At 64.9% G+C, this 11,190-nt stretch overlaps 2 protein-coding genes across 2 annotated transcripts; both read left to right on the top strand.

Annotated features, from left to right (window-relative positions):
* Window positions 1-344: 344 nt before the first annotated feature.
* On the top strand, window positions 345-3,664 carry PTGDS (prostaglandin D2 synthase). The gene is made up of 7 exons (XM_058693462.1): window positions 345-546; window positions 1,223-1,362; window positions 1,479-1,555; window positions 2,260-2,376; window positions 2,527-2,628; window positions 3,281-3,306; window positions 3,511-3,664. The coding sequence occupies exons 1-6, from the start codon at window positions 433-435 to the stop codon at window positions 3,304-3,306; spliced, it is 576 nt and encodes a 191-aa protein (XP_058549445.1). The 5' UTR covers window positions 345-432; the 3' UTR covers window positions 3,511-3,664.
* A 123-nt stretch (window positions 3,665-3,787) lies between these two features.
* On the top strand, window positions 3,788-7,097 carry LCNL1 (lipocalin like 1). The gene is made up of 7 exons (XM_058693463.1): window positions 3,788-4,870; window positions 5,211-5,350; window positions 5,734-5,807; window positions 5,893-6,003; window positions 6,342-6,443; window positions 6,689-6,714; window positions 6,985-7,097. Exons 1-6 carry the CDS (start codon window positions 4,772-4,774, stop codon window positions 6,712-6,714), a joined length of 552 nt encoding a protein of 183 aa, XP_058549446.1. The 5' UTR covers window positions 3,788-4,771; the 3' UTR covers window positions 6,985-7,097.
* Window positions 7,098-11,190: the final 4,093 nt, after the last annotated feature.

The following is an 11,190-nucleotide window of genomic DNA, read 5'->3' as shown; positions in this document are numbered from 1 at the left end:
GAGACAGAATGACGGTAGGGCTTGTGAGAGGGGGTCCCGGGCCCAGAAGTGGCCGGAGGCCCCGGGGCACGTGCCCCCACCCCCATCCAGGCTGCGGGGACTGGAGGGAGGACGAAGTTTGCAGGAGCCTCTGCCTGCAACCCCCCCAACCCCCGCCCCAAACTCAGCCCCAGGTGGCAGGGCCCAGGCGGGTCCTGGTCAGAGCCTCTTACATAAGCAGCCGTGTGGGGGGCAAGCCTGCAGCTGGGCTCCGGGCTCTGTCCTCCCCCAGCATCACGAGCCTGCAGTGGGCTGTCCCTGGGCCCTGGGTGGAGGCCAAGCCAGGCCCATAAATAGGGGTCTCTCCAGTGGCCTCTGCTCCTCCTGCCGGCTCCCTCACTCCACCCGCACTGCTGGCACCACCGGCCCGGGTGGCTATTCAGCTCCAGGACAATGGCCGCTCTGCACACGCTGTGGATGGGGCTGGTCCTGCTGGGAGTCCTGGGAGTCCTGCAGACGCGGGCCCAGGCCCAGGTCTCCCTGCAGCCCAACTTCCAACAGGACAAGGTGAGAGGCTCCCCTGCCCAGTCCCCAAGGCGGCACAGGGCGCTGCGAGGGGAGGGGGGCGCTCTGCAGGGGGCCGAGATGTCTTCCCCGGAAGAGGGGAGCTGAGCGAAGGAGGAGGCCGAGCGGGAGAACCACCCGCCTCCCTGGGCCTAAAGCAATTCGCCGACCAAGAGAACTGAGCCACGGAGGCCGACCTGTGTCCGTGAGCGCGCACACGGCACCTGCGGACACGCGGGCCGAGCGCGGGCGTGCGCCGTCCAAACACGGCCACCCCTCTAAGCTCACGACGCCCGGAGGAAAGCAGGCACACGTCCCACACCCGGGTCTCAGGACACATCGTGCGCGAGCGCGCCGACGGGGACGGCACGCGGGGAGGGCCACGGGAACCCGGGCGCGCTCAGTCGGTCCTCCCGCCCACGCGCCCCGCCCCGCGCCCCTTCCCCCGGCGTCGCGGCCGCCCAACCCCTCCAGGGACGGCCGGGGCGCCCTCTGCCGTCCGCTCCCGCGACAGACGGAGCCCGGCCGAGCGGAGGGGACGGCGGGGGGCGTGACAGGCCTCCGGGGGCGGGGCCGGGGCGGGGCCCGGCTGGAGACCGGAGGGGAGGGGCAGGGGCGCCCCCACCCAGGTCGGTCCAGGAGGGTCCTGGCCGACCCGGGCGGGGTCCGTTCGCCGCAGTTCCTGGGGCGCTGGTTCACCTCGGGCCTCGCCTCCAACTCGAGCTGGTTCCGGGAGAAGAAGAACGCGCTGTCCATGTGCATATCAGTGGTGGCCCCCAGCGCGGAAGGAGGCCTCAACCTCACCACCACCTTCCTCAGGTGGGCGGGGCGGCGCGCGCTTGGGGGGGGAGGGGGCGAGAGCTCCCCGCCCCACGGTCACGATCTAGGGACAGCCCCCGGCCTGACCCCTGACCCCTTCGGTGACCTGCCCACAGGAAAGACCAGTGTGAGACCCGGACCCTGCTGCTGCGGCCGGCGGAAACCCCAGGCTGCTACAGCTACACGAGTCCCCGTGAGTGGGGCCCCCCTGCTGGGGACGCCTGGGTCCAGCCCTGGGCAACCTGCAGGCGGTGGCTCTGGGCAACCCTCCTGCCCCAGCAGTACAGGGAGTGGGCTGGTGGCCCCTTGGTCGGGGTCAGCTAGCCCAAGGCCTGGCCCGATCGACCCCAGGCTCCAGGGTGGGGGACCAGGAACCCTCTCTCTAGGACACTGGATCCTCTTTGGAGCTGACCGCCAGGCCCCTCCCTGCCCGCCCCCATGATGGAATTTCCCCCAGATCTTTGCTGCCGGCCTCTGCTCTGCTGGCCAGACAGAGCACACTGGGGTAGCCCCCCAGCCCCCCTCACACCTCTCCACAGTTCTGCAGAACCAGGGCCAGGCGCCTCTTCATTTCCCACCCCACCATCTACCCCCTTCCTTGGGGAGGCCTTCCCACTGGGAAGTCTCTCCCCAGTTCTGACCCGTTCTAGCCCAGAGGTTTGTGGCTGCACCATGAGCCCCTAATTTTCTGTCTGCTGACCCCCTAGGACTTCTGGTTTGAATGCACTGGACCCCCGCAGGGTTCAGGGGCTGTGTGGACAGGAGGCTGGGGGCTGGCTGCCTGTCCCCATGGGGGAGGGGATCATCCCTGGCTCCCTCCCACAGCCAGCCCGGGCAGAAGCGGGCCAGAGGCTGGGGGACAGGGTCCCTGACTGGGATTCTCTCCTGGATTCCCAGACTGGGGCAGCACCCACGACGTGTGGGTGGTGGCGACAGACTATGAGGAGTACGCGCTTTTGTACACGGCGGGCACAAAAAGCCCGGGCCAGGACTTCCACATGGCCACTCTCTACAGTACGTACCCCACGCCAGCGACCCGCGCTCTGGCCAGAGGCCCACCCGACCACAGATGGGGGTCTCAAGGGGCGGGTCCCTAAACTGCAGGGGTGGGGGCAGCAGAGACCTTCCCCGACTGAGGCCAGTGGCTTCTCCTTCCTGCCCCAGGCCGCACCCAGACCCCAAGGGCTGAGGTAAAGGAGAAATTCAGCACCTTTGCCAAGACCCGGGGCTTCACAGAGGATGCCATTGTCTTCCTGCCCAAGACCGGTGAGGGGGGCTGCTAATCTCATGGGAAGAGGATTAAGGTCAGATTTGAGGCAGGCAAGTCTCCTGATTCAAGGGAGGCTGAGGGGTGGAGTGCATCCGGTCAGACCGCCCACGGACCGGCACACTGTGGCCTCCAGAGTGGGGGCAGTCTGTCCTCACCCTGTGACCTTGGCCTGCAGCCCTGGGCGCAGCACAGGAAGATACTCCTTCTCCAGGAACAGCACCCCCCCCCCCCCCCCGCCCGCCGGCCCAGTTTCACCAAGCAGCCGCGGTGTTCTAGGCCCCTGGGCGGCCCTCAGGACACAGGGGTCCCTAGCCTGGTGGGAAACGGGCCCCAGAAGCAGAACCAGTGGGCTGGGATGCCTGTGGAGGGCACCGGTGCTATGGGAACATGGCGGGGGGGTAGGGGGGGCAGCCGCACTGGGCGGAGCGCCCACTGCCCCCTGAGGCAGGCAGCCTGCTCTGGGCCCAGCTGGGGGCACGACCCCCTCTTTGTTTGGAGGAGGGGAGAGAGTGCTGAAGTGTGACGGACTCAGCAGTTTTGGGGGGGGCTCCACTGAGACCGCTCTCCAGGGCTGCAGGGAGGGGGCCAGGTGGGGAAGTGGCCCCAGGCCTGGGGCACTGACCACGGCCCCGGGTTCTTTCTTGGCAGACCGGTGCATGGAGGGGCACAGATAGGTGAGTGTGGTGGGCTGTGGGCTGGCTTCATACCTTCCATCACCCACCCCACCACCCCAGGGTGGTCCCGGGGGCTTTCCGAGGCGGAGGGGCTTCCCCCGGGAATTCTGTGAGATTCCCGGGAGTAAAGAGGAACCTGGGCACCCTGGGGGTGGGAGAGCTGGTGTTGCCCACCCCACCCATGGGTGCCGCTCTCTCTGCCAGGCGACCCCAGCCCCCAGGACCTGGCCATCGCGCCCTGCTCTGCTCTTTCCTCCGGGATCCCCAAGCACCCAGTCCTGGCTCCTCCCTGCCACCACCTCTGCCCCCTCAGACTTTATCCTGGCTCTGAGAATAAACTCCAGAAGCAAGTCAACAATCCAGCTGTTGCCTGTGTTTCCTGCAGTCCTCGCCGCTCTGGGCCCTGGGCCTGGCTCCGGCCAGCTCCCTGGGGACTTGACCGCACGCACCCCCCTCACTTTGGGCCTCAGTCTCCCCTTCCTGTCTGTAAAATCTCGGACTCTGGGCAAGGGCGCACTGGTGTTCGGTCCCGGTGGGCGGGCCCGGAGTCAGGACCGCTACGGAGAGGTGCCCTCACGTCCCCCACCCAGCGCAGGCTGGGCTCTGACCGCACCACGGCCCGTCCTGCTGGCCGGTTCTGGGTGGTGCCCCGTCATCTCCTACTCCCCAGGCAGGTGCCCTTGGCCCCCTCACCCCGAGCCCGGAGAGGCCTGAGGCCCAGGGGAGCTCTGTACCCGATGGGCTTTTGAAGGTGTGGGATTAGAACACGGGGTAGGGACCAGTGTTACCAGAGGACAGAGAGGAAGGTGGCTTCGGCATCCATGCCCCCAACCCTGGGCTGCCCCGGAGAGTGGGCTGATCACCGGACAACCTCACGTCCTCTCTGGCTACTGTAGCGCCTCCAGTCCCCCGTTCTCCAGCCTGGGCGTCGAGAGTACACAGCCCTGACCGTTCGCCAGACCCCAGGCGCCACAGCCAGCGCTGGGCCCCGGAGCACGGTCTCCCTGCCCGGCCCTGCCCCCACCTCCTGCCGTCTGCCACCCCTCAGGCCCTGTCCGGAGCCCTCCTGGCAGGATCCCCTGCACCGCCCCCCACAGGCAAACCTCAGCCTGGCCCTACAGAGGCACCAAGAGCTGTGAGGCTCAGACGGGACGGGACGGGGAGCTTCTTGGCAGCCTTCCCGGAGGAGGGGACTGGGCGGGGGGGATGTGTGAGCAGAGAGCTGGGGGCAGACACCGCGGAAAGCCTGCCAGAACTTCTCCTCCCCCTGCATCCAAGTACCTGCTGCCTCCCCAGCAGGAAATGCCGCCGGGCATGGGCGGGGCAGCTGGACACAACCCCATCAGAGCCTAGCTCAGTGGGCTTGGTCCCAGGCCAGCAGACAGCCACGCCAGCGCACTTGGGGGTCATAAATGCCGGACAGGAGAAGCCACCCCAGGTCCCCTGCTGAGAACCGTCCTCCAAGATGCCACAGGCACTGCTCATCGGCTCCATCTTTGTCCTGCTCAGGCTGTCCCTAGGCCAGGGCCAGGTCCCCATCCAGGCCAACTTCGATGCCAGCCAGGTGGGTCCTGGCAGCCCCTCCTCCTCGCGAATTACCTGCCCTGCTTCTCCATCCGGGGCGTGCATGACCCGCAGAGAGGCTGGAGGGCCAGGGGAGCCCCTGGGGATCCTCCGGTCCCAGCTCAGCTCAAGTCAGGGGGACAGGGGAGACAGCCCCCTCCACCTGCCCCATCAGCTGGGCACGGGCTGGGCTGGGGAGGACAGCAGGTCTGCTCTGTGGCCTGTGGCCACCACGGCTCCCCAGAGCCTGGAACCGGGAGGAGTTGCAGCTGCCCGCCCCCCACCTGGGTGAGGGTTGATAAGGACACAGGGCCCCAGCTCTCCCCGCACCCTCCCTGCAGTTCCAGGGCACCTGGTACGTGGTCGGGGTGGCCTCAGACGACCAGGACTTCCTGAACTCCAAGGACGACACAAAGATGCCCGTGGTCTTGGTGACCCCCCTGGACAACGGTGACCTGGCCCTCAAGTTCGGGTACCCTACGTAAGTCCCCCCACAAACCCCACCTCGGACTGGGCCTTAGACCTGGCCAGTGTGAGCCACTGAGAACACAGGTGTCCCTGGCACACTAGCGAGCTAGTCCCAGGCCCCTGGTGGGGTCAGGCTGCCGCAGCAGACGCCTCAGCCGTGGAGGAGCATCGTCCCCGGGGCGTGTGTGTGTCTGAAGGGGAGACCCCACGTGTCCTGGCTGTAGGGCTCCCCCAAGTACTTCACGCCTGCCCCCTGTCCCCTAGAGGGCTGCCTCACCTCTAAGCAGCGCTGGGAGGGGGCACAGGGGTGCTGGGGTGGACTGGGCCCCGGCCCACCCCACGTGGTCAGAGTCCCCAAGCGGTGGCCTCGGGGACACCGTGGTTCCTCCTCCCCAGGCCCGACGGCGGGTGCCAGAAGATGCTCACGACCTTCACGAAGGGGGCTGCTGACGGGCAGTTCAGCAACGCGGGTGAGGCTGGGCAGGGACAGGGGGCTCCTGAGAGGCAGGGGGCGGGCCCCGGGCCGAGGCAGCTCAGCTGGCCCTTCCCCCTCAGCCATGGCGCAGACTGACATCCGGGTGGTGAGCACCGACTACGAGCACTTCGCCGTGCTCTACGCGGAGACCCGGAAGGCAGGCGTCAGGAGCGTCTGGCTGCAGCTCTACGGTGGGCGTCCCGGGGGGAGGGGCTCCCAGCACCCCCGTCCCCCCACTGGTCACCAGGCGCAGGCCGCTCCTCTGGGAGCCGGGTGCCCAAGGTCCGTCTGCACTGCCGCCCACGCACACATTCCAGCAAGTTCCAGGTCCACAGCAGGCGGGACCGCTGTGTCCCTGGGTCTCCTGGGGACCCCCGTGTCTGTGGTAGAGGGGTACGGACCCCTCCCCCCACCCCCGTGCCTCCTCCCCTTGCCTCCCACCCCACCCCACCCCACCCCACCCCACCTTCCACCACCCTCCTCCTCCCAACCCTGCCCTCTTCTGCTCACCAACCCTCCCTGCCCTCAGCCCGCGCCCCGGAGCTGTTTCCTGAAGGTGCCCAGAAAATGCAGCAGCTGGCACCCCAAGTGGGCCTAAACCCCAGCCAGGGCGCCCTGCTGCCCCAGTCCGGTGAGTGCTGTCCCCGAGCCAGCTCAAGGCTGCAGGAGACTCAGACTGGGAGCACCACTCCCCCCAGGTGTGGGACAAGCACCAGACCTACCTGGGCCAGAAGAGGGCGGGCCAGTGCCCTGGCCAGTGGCCTCTCCGAAGGGGATTGCAGGCAGGGAGGCTTGGCTCCTCAGGGGCGGTTGGGGGCCTCCCCCCCTGGGGAAGGGGCCTCTGGCTGGTTCCTCAGACCCCACTCTCTCCCACAGACCAGTGTGCTGGCGCCTTCTCCTAGGTGAGTGCTCCGGCCGGCCTGGACGCCAGTCCCCACAGCATGCAGCGCCCGGTGCCCTGAGACCCATGGAGACCCCTCTTAGGCAGAAGGCTGAACTGTGGGGGCCCTCCTGCCAGGAGCAGGTGGCAGGGGGGTGGGAACCATAGAATCAGGGTGGGACAGCAGACAGCAGTGGGCAGGGACAGAGGGGCCCTGGGGCTGGGCCCAGGGAGGGCAGGAGGGGGCGAGAAGACGGCACTCACCCCACTACACCTGCCCCCTTGTTTGCAGGAAAGAGTCCTCCCAGGAGTGCCCGTTGGGGGCCATGCTGTACGGGGCCTTCCCCCAGGAGCACACCGTTTCTGTCCGCCACCCATCCCCCGCACAATAAATACTCTCCTAAAGCCCATGGCTCTGCATTTCTTGACCCTCCACGGTGGTTTCCGGGCACAGGGTGGGACCCCTCGCTAGGCCGAGCAGAGCTCTGCGGGGCTGGGCAGGCGCTTGGCCTGGAAGGAGCCGAGGCTCTGCTCCAAGGGAGGCAAGCTCATCCAGACTGACCAGGGCATCGCAGGGGCCTTCCTGCCACTCGCTCCCCCTCCCCACGCACCAGGGCACCAGCCTCAGCAGCCCAGCCCCGGGCGGCCACCCAGAGCTCCCGTGGACACAGGGGACCTCCTGGGCCTTTGGGACCCTTCCTTCCACAGCACAGAGCAGGTATCTGAGCCGCTCCGTCCCGCACTTCCCCTGACCCAGAGCCAGAGGAAAGCGGGGTATGCACAAAACTCTGTCCTGCCATTGTGTCTGGGTAGGATAATATCGCTGCTCTTTTTTTTTTTTTTTTCAGTTTTTTATTTTGAGAGAGAGTGCAAGTGGGGGAGGGGCAGAGAGAGACGGAGGGAGAGAGAGACAGAGAGAGAGAGAGTCCCAAACAGGCTCCACACTGTCAGTGCAGAGCCCATCTCGGCCCTGATCTCACATTTTGTGAGATCGTGACCTGAATCGAAACCAAGAGTCCGACGCTTAACCACCCGAGCCACCCAGGCGCCCCTGGTTGGACATTTTTAATTAAAAACACAGCCCTGTCCTGCCCAATTTGCTGCCTTGATTGGGGCCCTTCTGGGCTGGGAGGTCACCCTCTGGGGGCCCCAGACAGCCCCTCCACACCTGCACCCAACACATGGGCACCTTGGCTGCCCCAACCCATATGCCAGCCTCTGCCCACCTGTGGACACGGTCTTCCCCCCCCCACCCCCCGCCCCCAGCACAACACCAGTCTGGAAGTCGAGCCCTGGGGATGGGGAAGAGTGTGTGGGAAGGCCCAGAGAGCCAGCCCCCTCCCACATGTGTGACCTGTGAGCTCACCGTCCCACCCTCTTGACAGGCAAGGTGCTGTCTGCCCACCTAGGGAGGCGTCTGCTGAGAGATACTGTCCGAGCTCCAGGTGATAAATTAGCGGATGGAGGGGTTGATTTATCTGTTGTCACTCGCCTTCCATATGGACCCAGAGGAGAAGGACGAAGGCTGTCACGGCAGCAACAAGGGTTTAAGGTGGAGACGTGGGGATGCGCTCCCCTGGCAAGCGGTGCAGGAAGCCTGGCCACCAGGCTCCGGTGGTCCTGCCCTCCCCCGCTGTCCCCCCCCCCCAGGTCCCCTGGGAAGGGCCGGAGTGGGGAGATGCAGATTGCCCCCCCCGTGGCCTTATGGACACCTTTTCCAGGGGGGGCGGCCCTCTTCTGGGGTGGGGCAGCCCCATAGGACCCCTCAGGAACCCAGAAGGGCTGTGCCCCCCGGCACCAACATATCCACTAGGGGCTCATGTCGTCCTGCACCACCCGCTCAGACCACACGGGGGCAGTCCTCAGCCAGTTCCCTGCCCCGAAGCCACGGAATTCCTCGGCTGGATCAGCTCGTTCCCTGCTGGGCTCCCAACCGCCCCCAGGGGGTCCCATCTCCCCGACAGGAAAAGCCAAAGTCCTTAGCTGGCCAAGAAGGCCCTCCCTGGGGCGCCTGGGTGGCTCAGACGGTTGGGCATCCGCCTTTTGATTTCAGCTCAGGTCATGATCTCATGGTCCCTGAGTTAGAGTCCTGCATCAGGTTCTGTGCTGGCAGCACGGAACCTGCTTGGGATTCTGTCTCCCTCTCTCTGTCTCTCCCCTGCTCACTCTCTCTCTCTCAAAATAAATAAAAGTTAAAAACAATTTTTTTTAACTTAAAAAAAAAGGCCCTCCCCGATCCGCCCACCTCTGACCCCATCCCCTCCCATCTTTGCTTCTGACCACCCTGAACATGCTGGCCCCACGCCTGCCTCAGAGCACAGCTGCCCCTGCCTGGAGCGCTCCTCTCCCAGCTCTCAGGCTTCAGCCCTGCATGCCCTGGGGTGAGAGGCCACCCTTTTCCCCCTGCCCCCCCCCCCACTCCCTCCAGTGTCCTTTCCCTTCCCCACCTACCTGGCGCCCAGATATCCACACGTACCCACACCCACATTAAAGAAGATTGCTCCCTGCAGGAAGATGGGCTGGTAAGTTACATTTTCTATACCCTTGTGTCTAAAATGAAAACAGATCTTTCGGTTTTCTTACCATGTTTTGAACTCCTCGGCTCAGGTCTTGTATTGGTTTCCTGTGGCCGCTGTAGCCAATTATCACAAACTTGGTGGCTTAAAACGTAACATTTACCTCCTCACAGTTCTGGAGGCCCAAAGTCCAAAATCTGTGCCCCTGGGCGGAAATCACCGTGTTGTCAGGGCCGCATTCCCTCCAGAGGCTTTAGTCTCCTCTTAGTGAAATCTCTTTCCACCTCTAAGGACATCTATGACAGCCTTTGGATAATCCAGGAAAATCTCCCCATCTCAAGATCCGTAACCACATCGGCAAAAAGCCCTCTTCCACACAAGCTGCCATTGACCGTTGCCGGTAACTTTGGGGGACTCCGTTGAGTGTGCTGCATTCTCCCTGGAAACATTCCCCCAGGCCCCTGGCACTTTGCCCAGAGGAAGGAATGTTTAAGGGGGTCCTGGGGGCTGGTGGCCCCACACTCCCATTGCCACACCTGACCCTGCTCCGGAGTCTTGGGTACACAGTAGACTTCAGCATCCCCTTCAGACACCGACATGTCGCGGAGTTCCTACAGCAAAGGAGTGGCCCCCAGGCTCTCTCCAAACCTGCTTCGGCCCAGCGACCTTGGGGAAGGGCGTGCCCACACCACCCACAGACAGGGGCACCTGTGAGCCCTACCCCCCTCACCTCACCCCTGTCAACCTCCACTCTGAGCAAACCCTCCCCCCGCCTCCAGCCTCAGTCAGCTCTGCCCTAAGGGACTCTCAGCAGCCCTCTGCTACTCTCCCTGCACCCCCACCTCCACCCGTGCAGCCCTCAGCTGTTTCTCCTCCTGGCACTCAATGTGGGCCTTCTACAAATAAATCAGTTGTGCCCCTCCCCACTCCACCCCTGCTTAAGCCCTCCAGCAGCCCCCCACTCTGCATTCTCTCATTCACAATATCTACTGAATGCAATGTTTAAGCCCTGAAGACGAGGCTAGTGAAACAGACGTGAAGTCCCCCCCTCCACGGACCTCTGGGGGAACCACCATAAACAGGATGAAAAATGCATTAGTTCCCTCCTGCTGATAACAGATTACCCCCCAATTCCCTGGCTGGAAACAAGAAGCATGTATTACCCCCCATTTGTGAGGGTCAGGAATCTGGTCCTGGGTGATCTAGGGCCTCTGGCACAAGAGTTCCCACAAGGCCGTGGTCAAGCCACAGGCCAGGGCTGTGTTCTCCCCAGAAGGTTCGGCCAGGAGGGGGTCTGCATGCCAGCCCTTCACTAGTTGTTGCCAGGCCTTGGTCCTGTGCCACGTGTGGAGAAAGAATGGGCAGCCCATCGCTCCAGTCTACTGGCCAGGGGCAAGTTACTCGACCGGACCACGATGGGGCAGACAAAGGAGGCCAGCCCGGTTGGGGCCGTCTCACAGTCTGCTGCCACAGTAAGTGGCCAGAGGTACTTTATCTAGTGACAGGGCTGGGAAGCAAGTACACAAAACAGGAGAGAGGACTGGAGGTAGTGGGCAGGCTGCGACACTTTGTGTCAGGTGACTGAGGAAGACTGAGAAGCTGGCACTTCACTGAAGCCCCAAAGGAAGCATGTGAGTCTGAGGGGACCAAGGGGACGGTAAGGGAGGGTCACCGAGGCTGTCACCCAGGGGGCCGTAAGGGAGGGTCAGGCTGGGCCATAGGAGGCACACGGTGGGGGGGGGGGGGGGGGGAGGGGCAGGACAACATCAGCAGCGCGGCCTACAGGCCCAGCCTCAGCCCTCCCCATGACCGCCCTGTGGTCACCCTGACCCTCTGGCGAGGCCTTGAGCAGAACCGTTCTGTGCCTTCCTCTGGCGTCTGCAGTGGCTGCCCCTCTGCCTGGGATCCCGCATCCTGGCGCGTCACCATCATCCCTCGATTCCCCGGGGTCACACAGCTCCTATCGCACGTGGACTACCCGA

This window comes from Neofelis nebulosa, chromosome 12 (assembly GCF_028018385.1).
Source record: "Neofelis nebulosa isolate mNeoNeb1 chromosome 12, mNeoNeb1.pri, whole genome shotgun sequence".
In the NCBI taxonomy this organism is placed as follows: Eukaryota; Metazoa; Chordata; class Mammalia; order Carnivora; family Felidae; genus Neofelis; species Neofelis nebulosa.
This window is presented reverse-complemented; position numbering and strand designations above follow the sequence as displayed.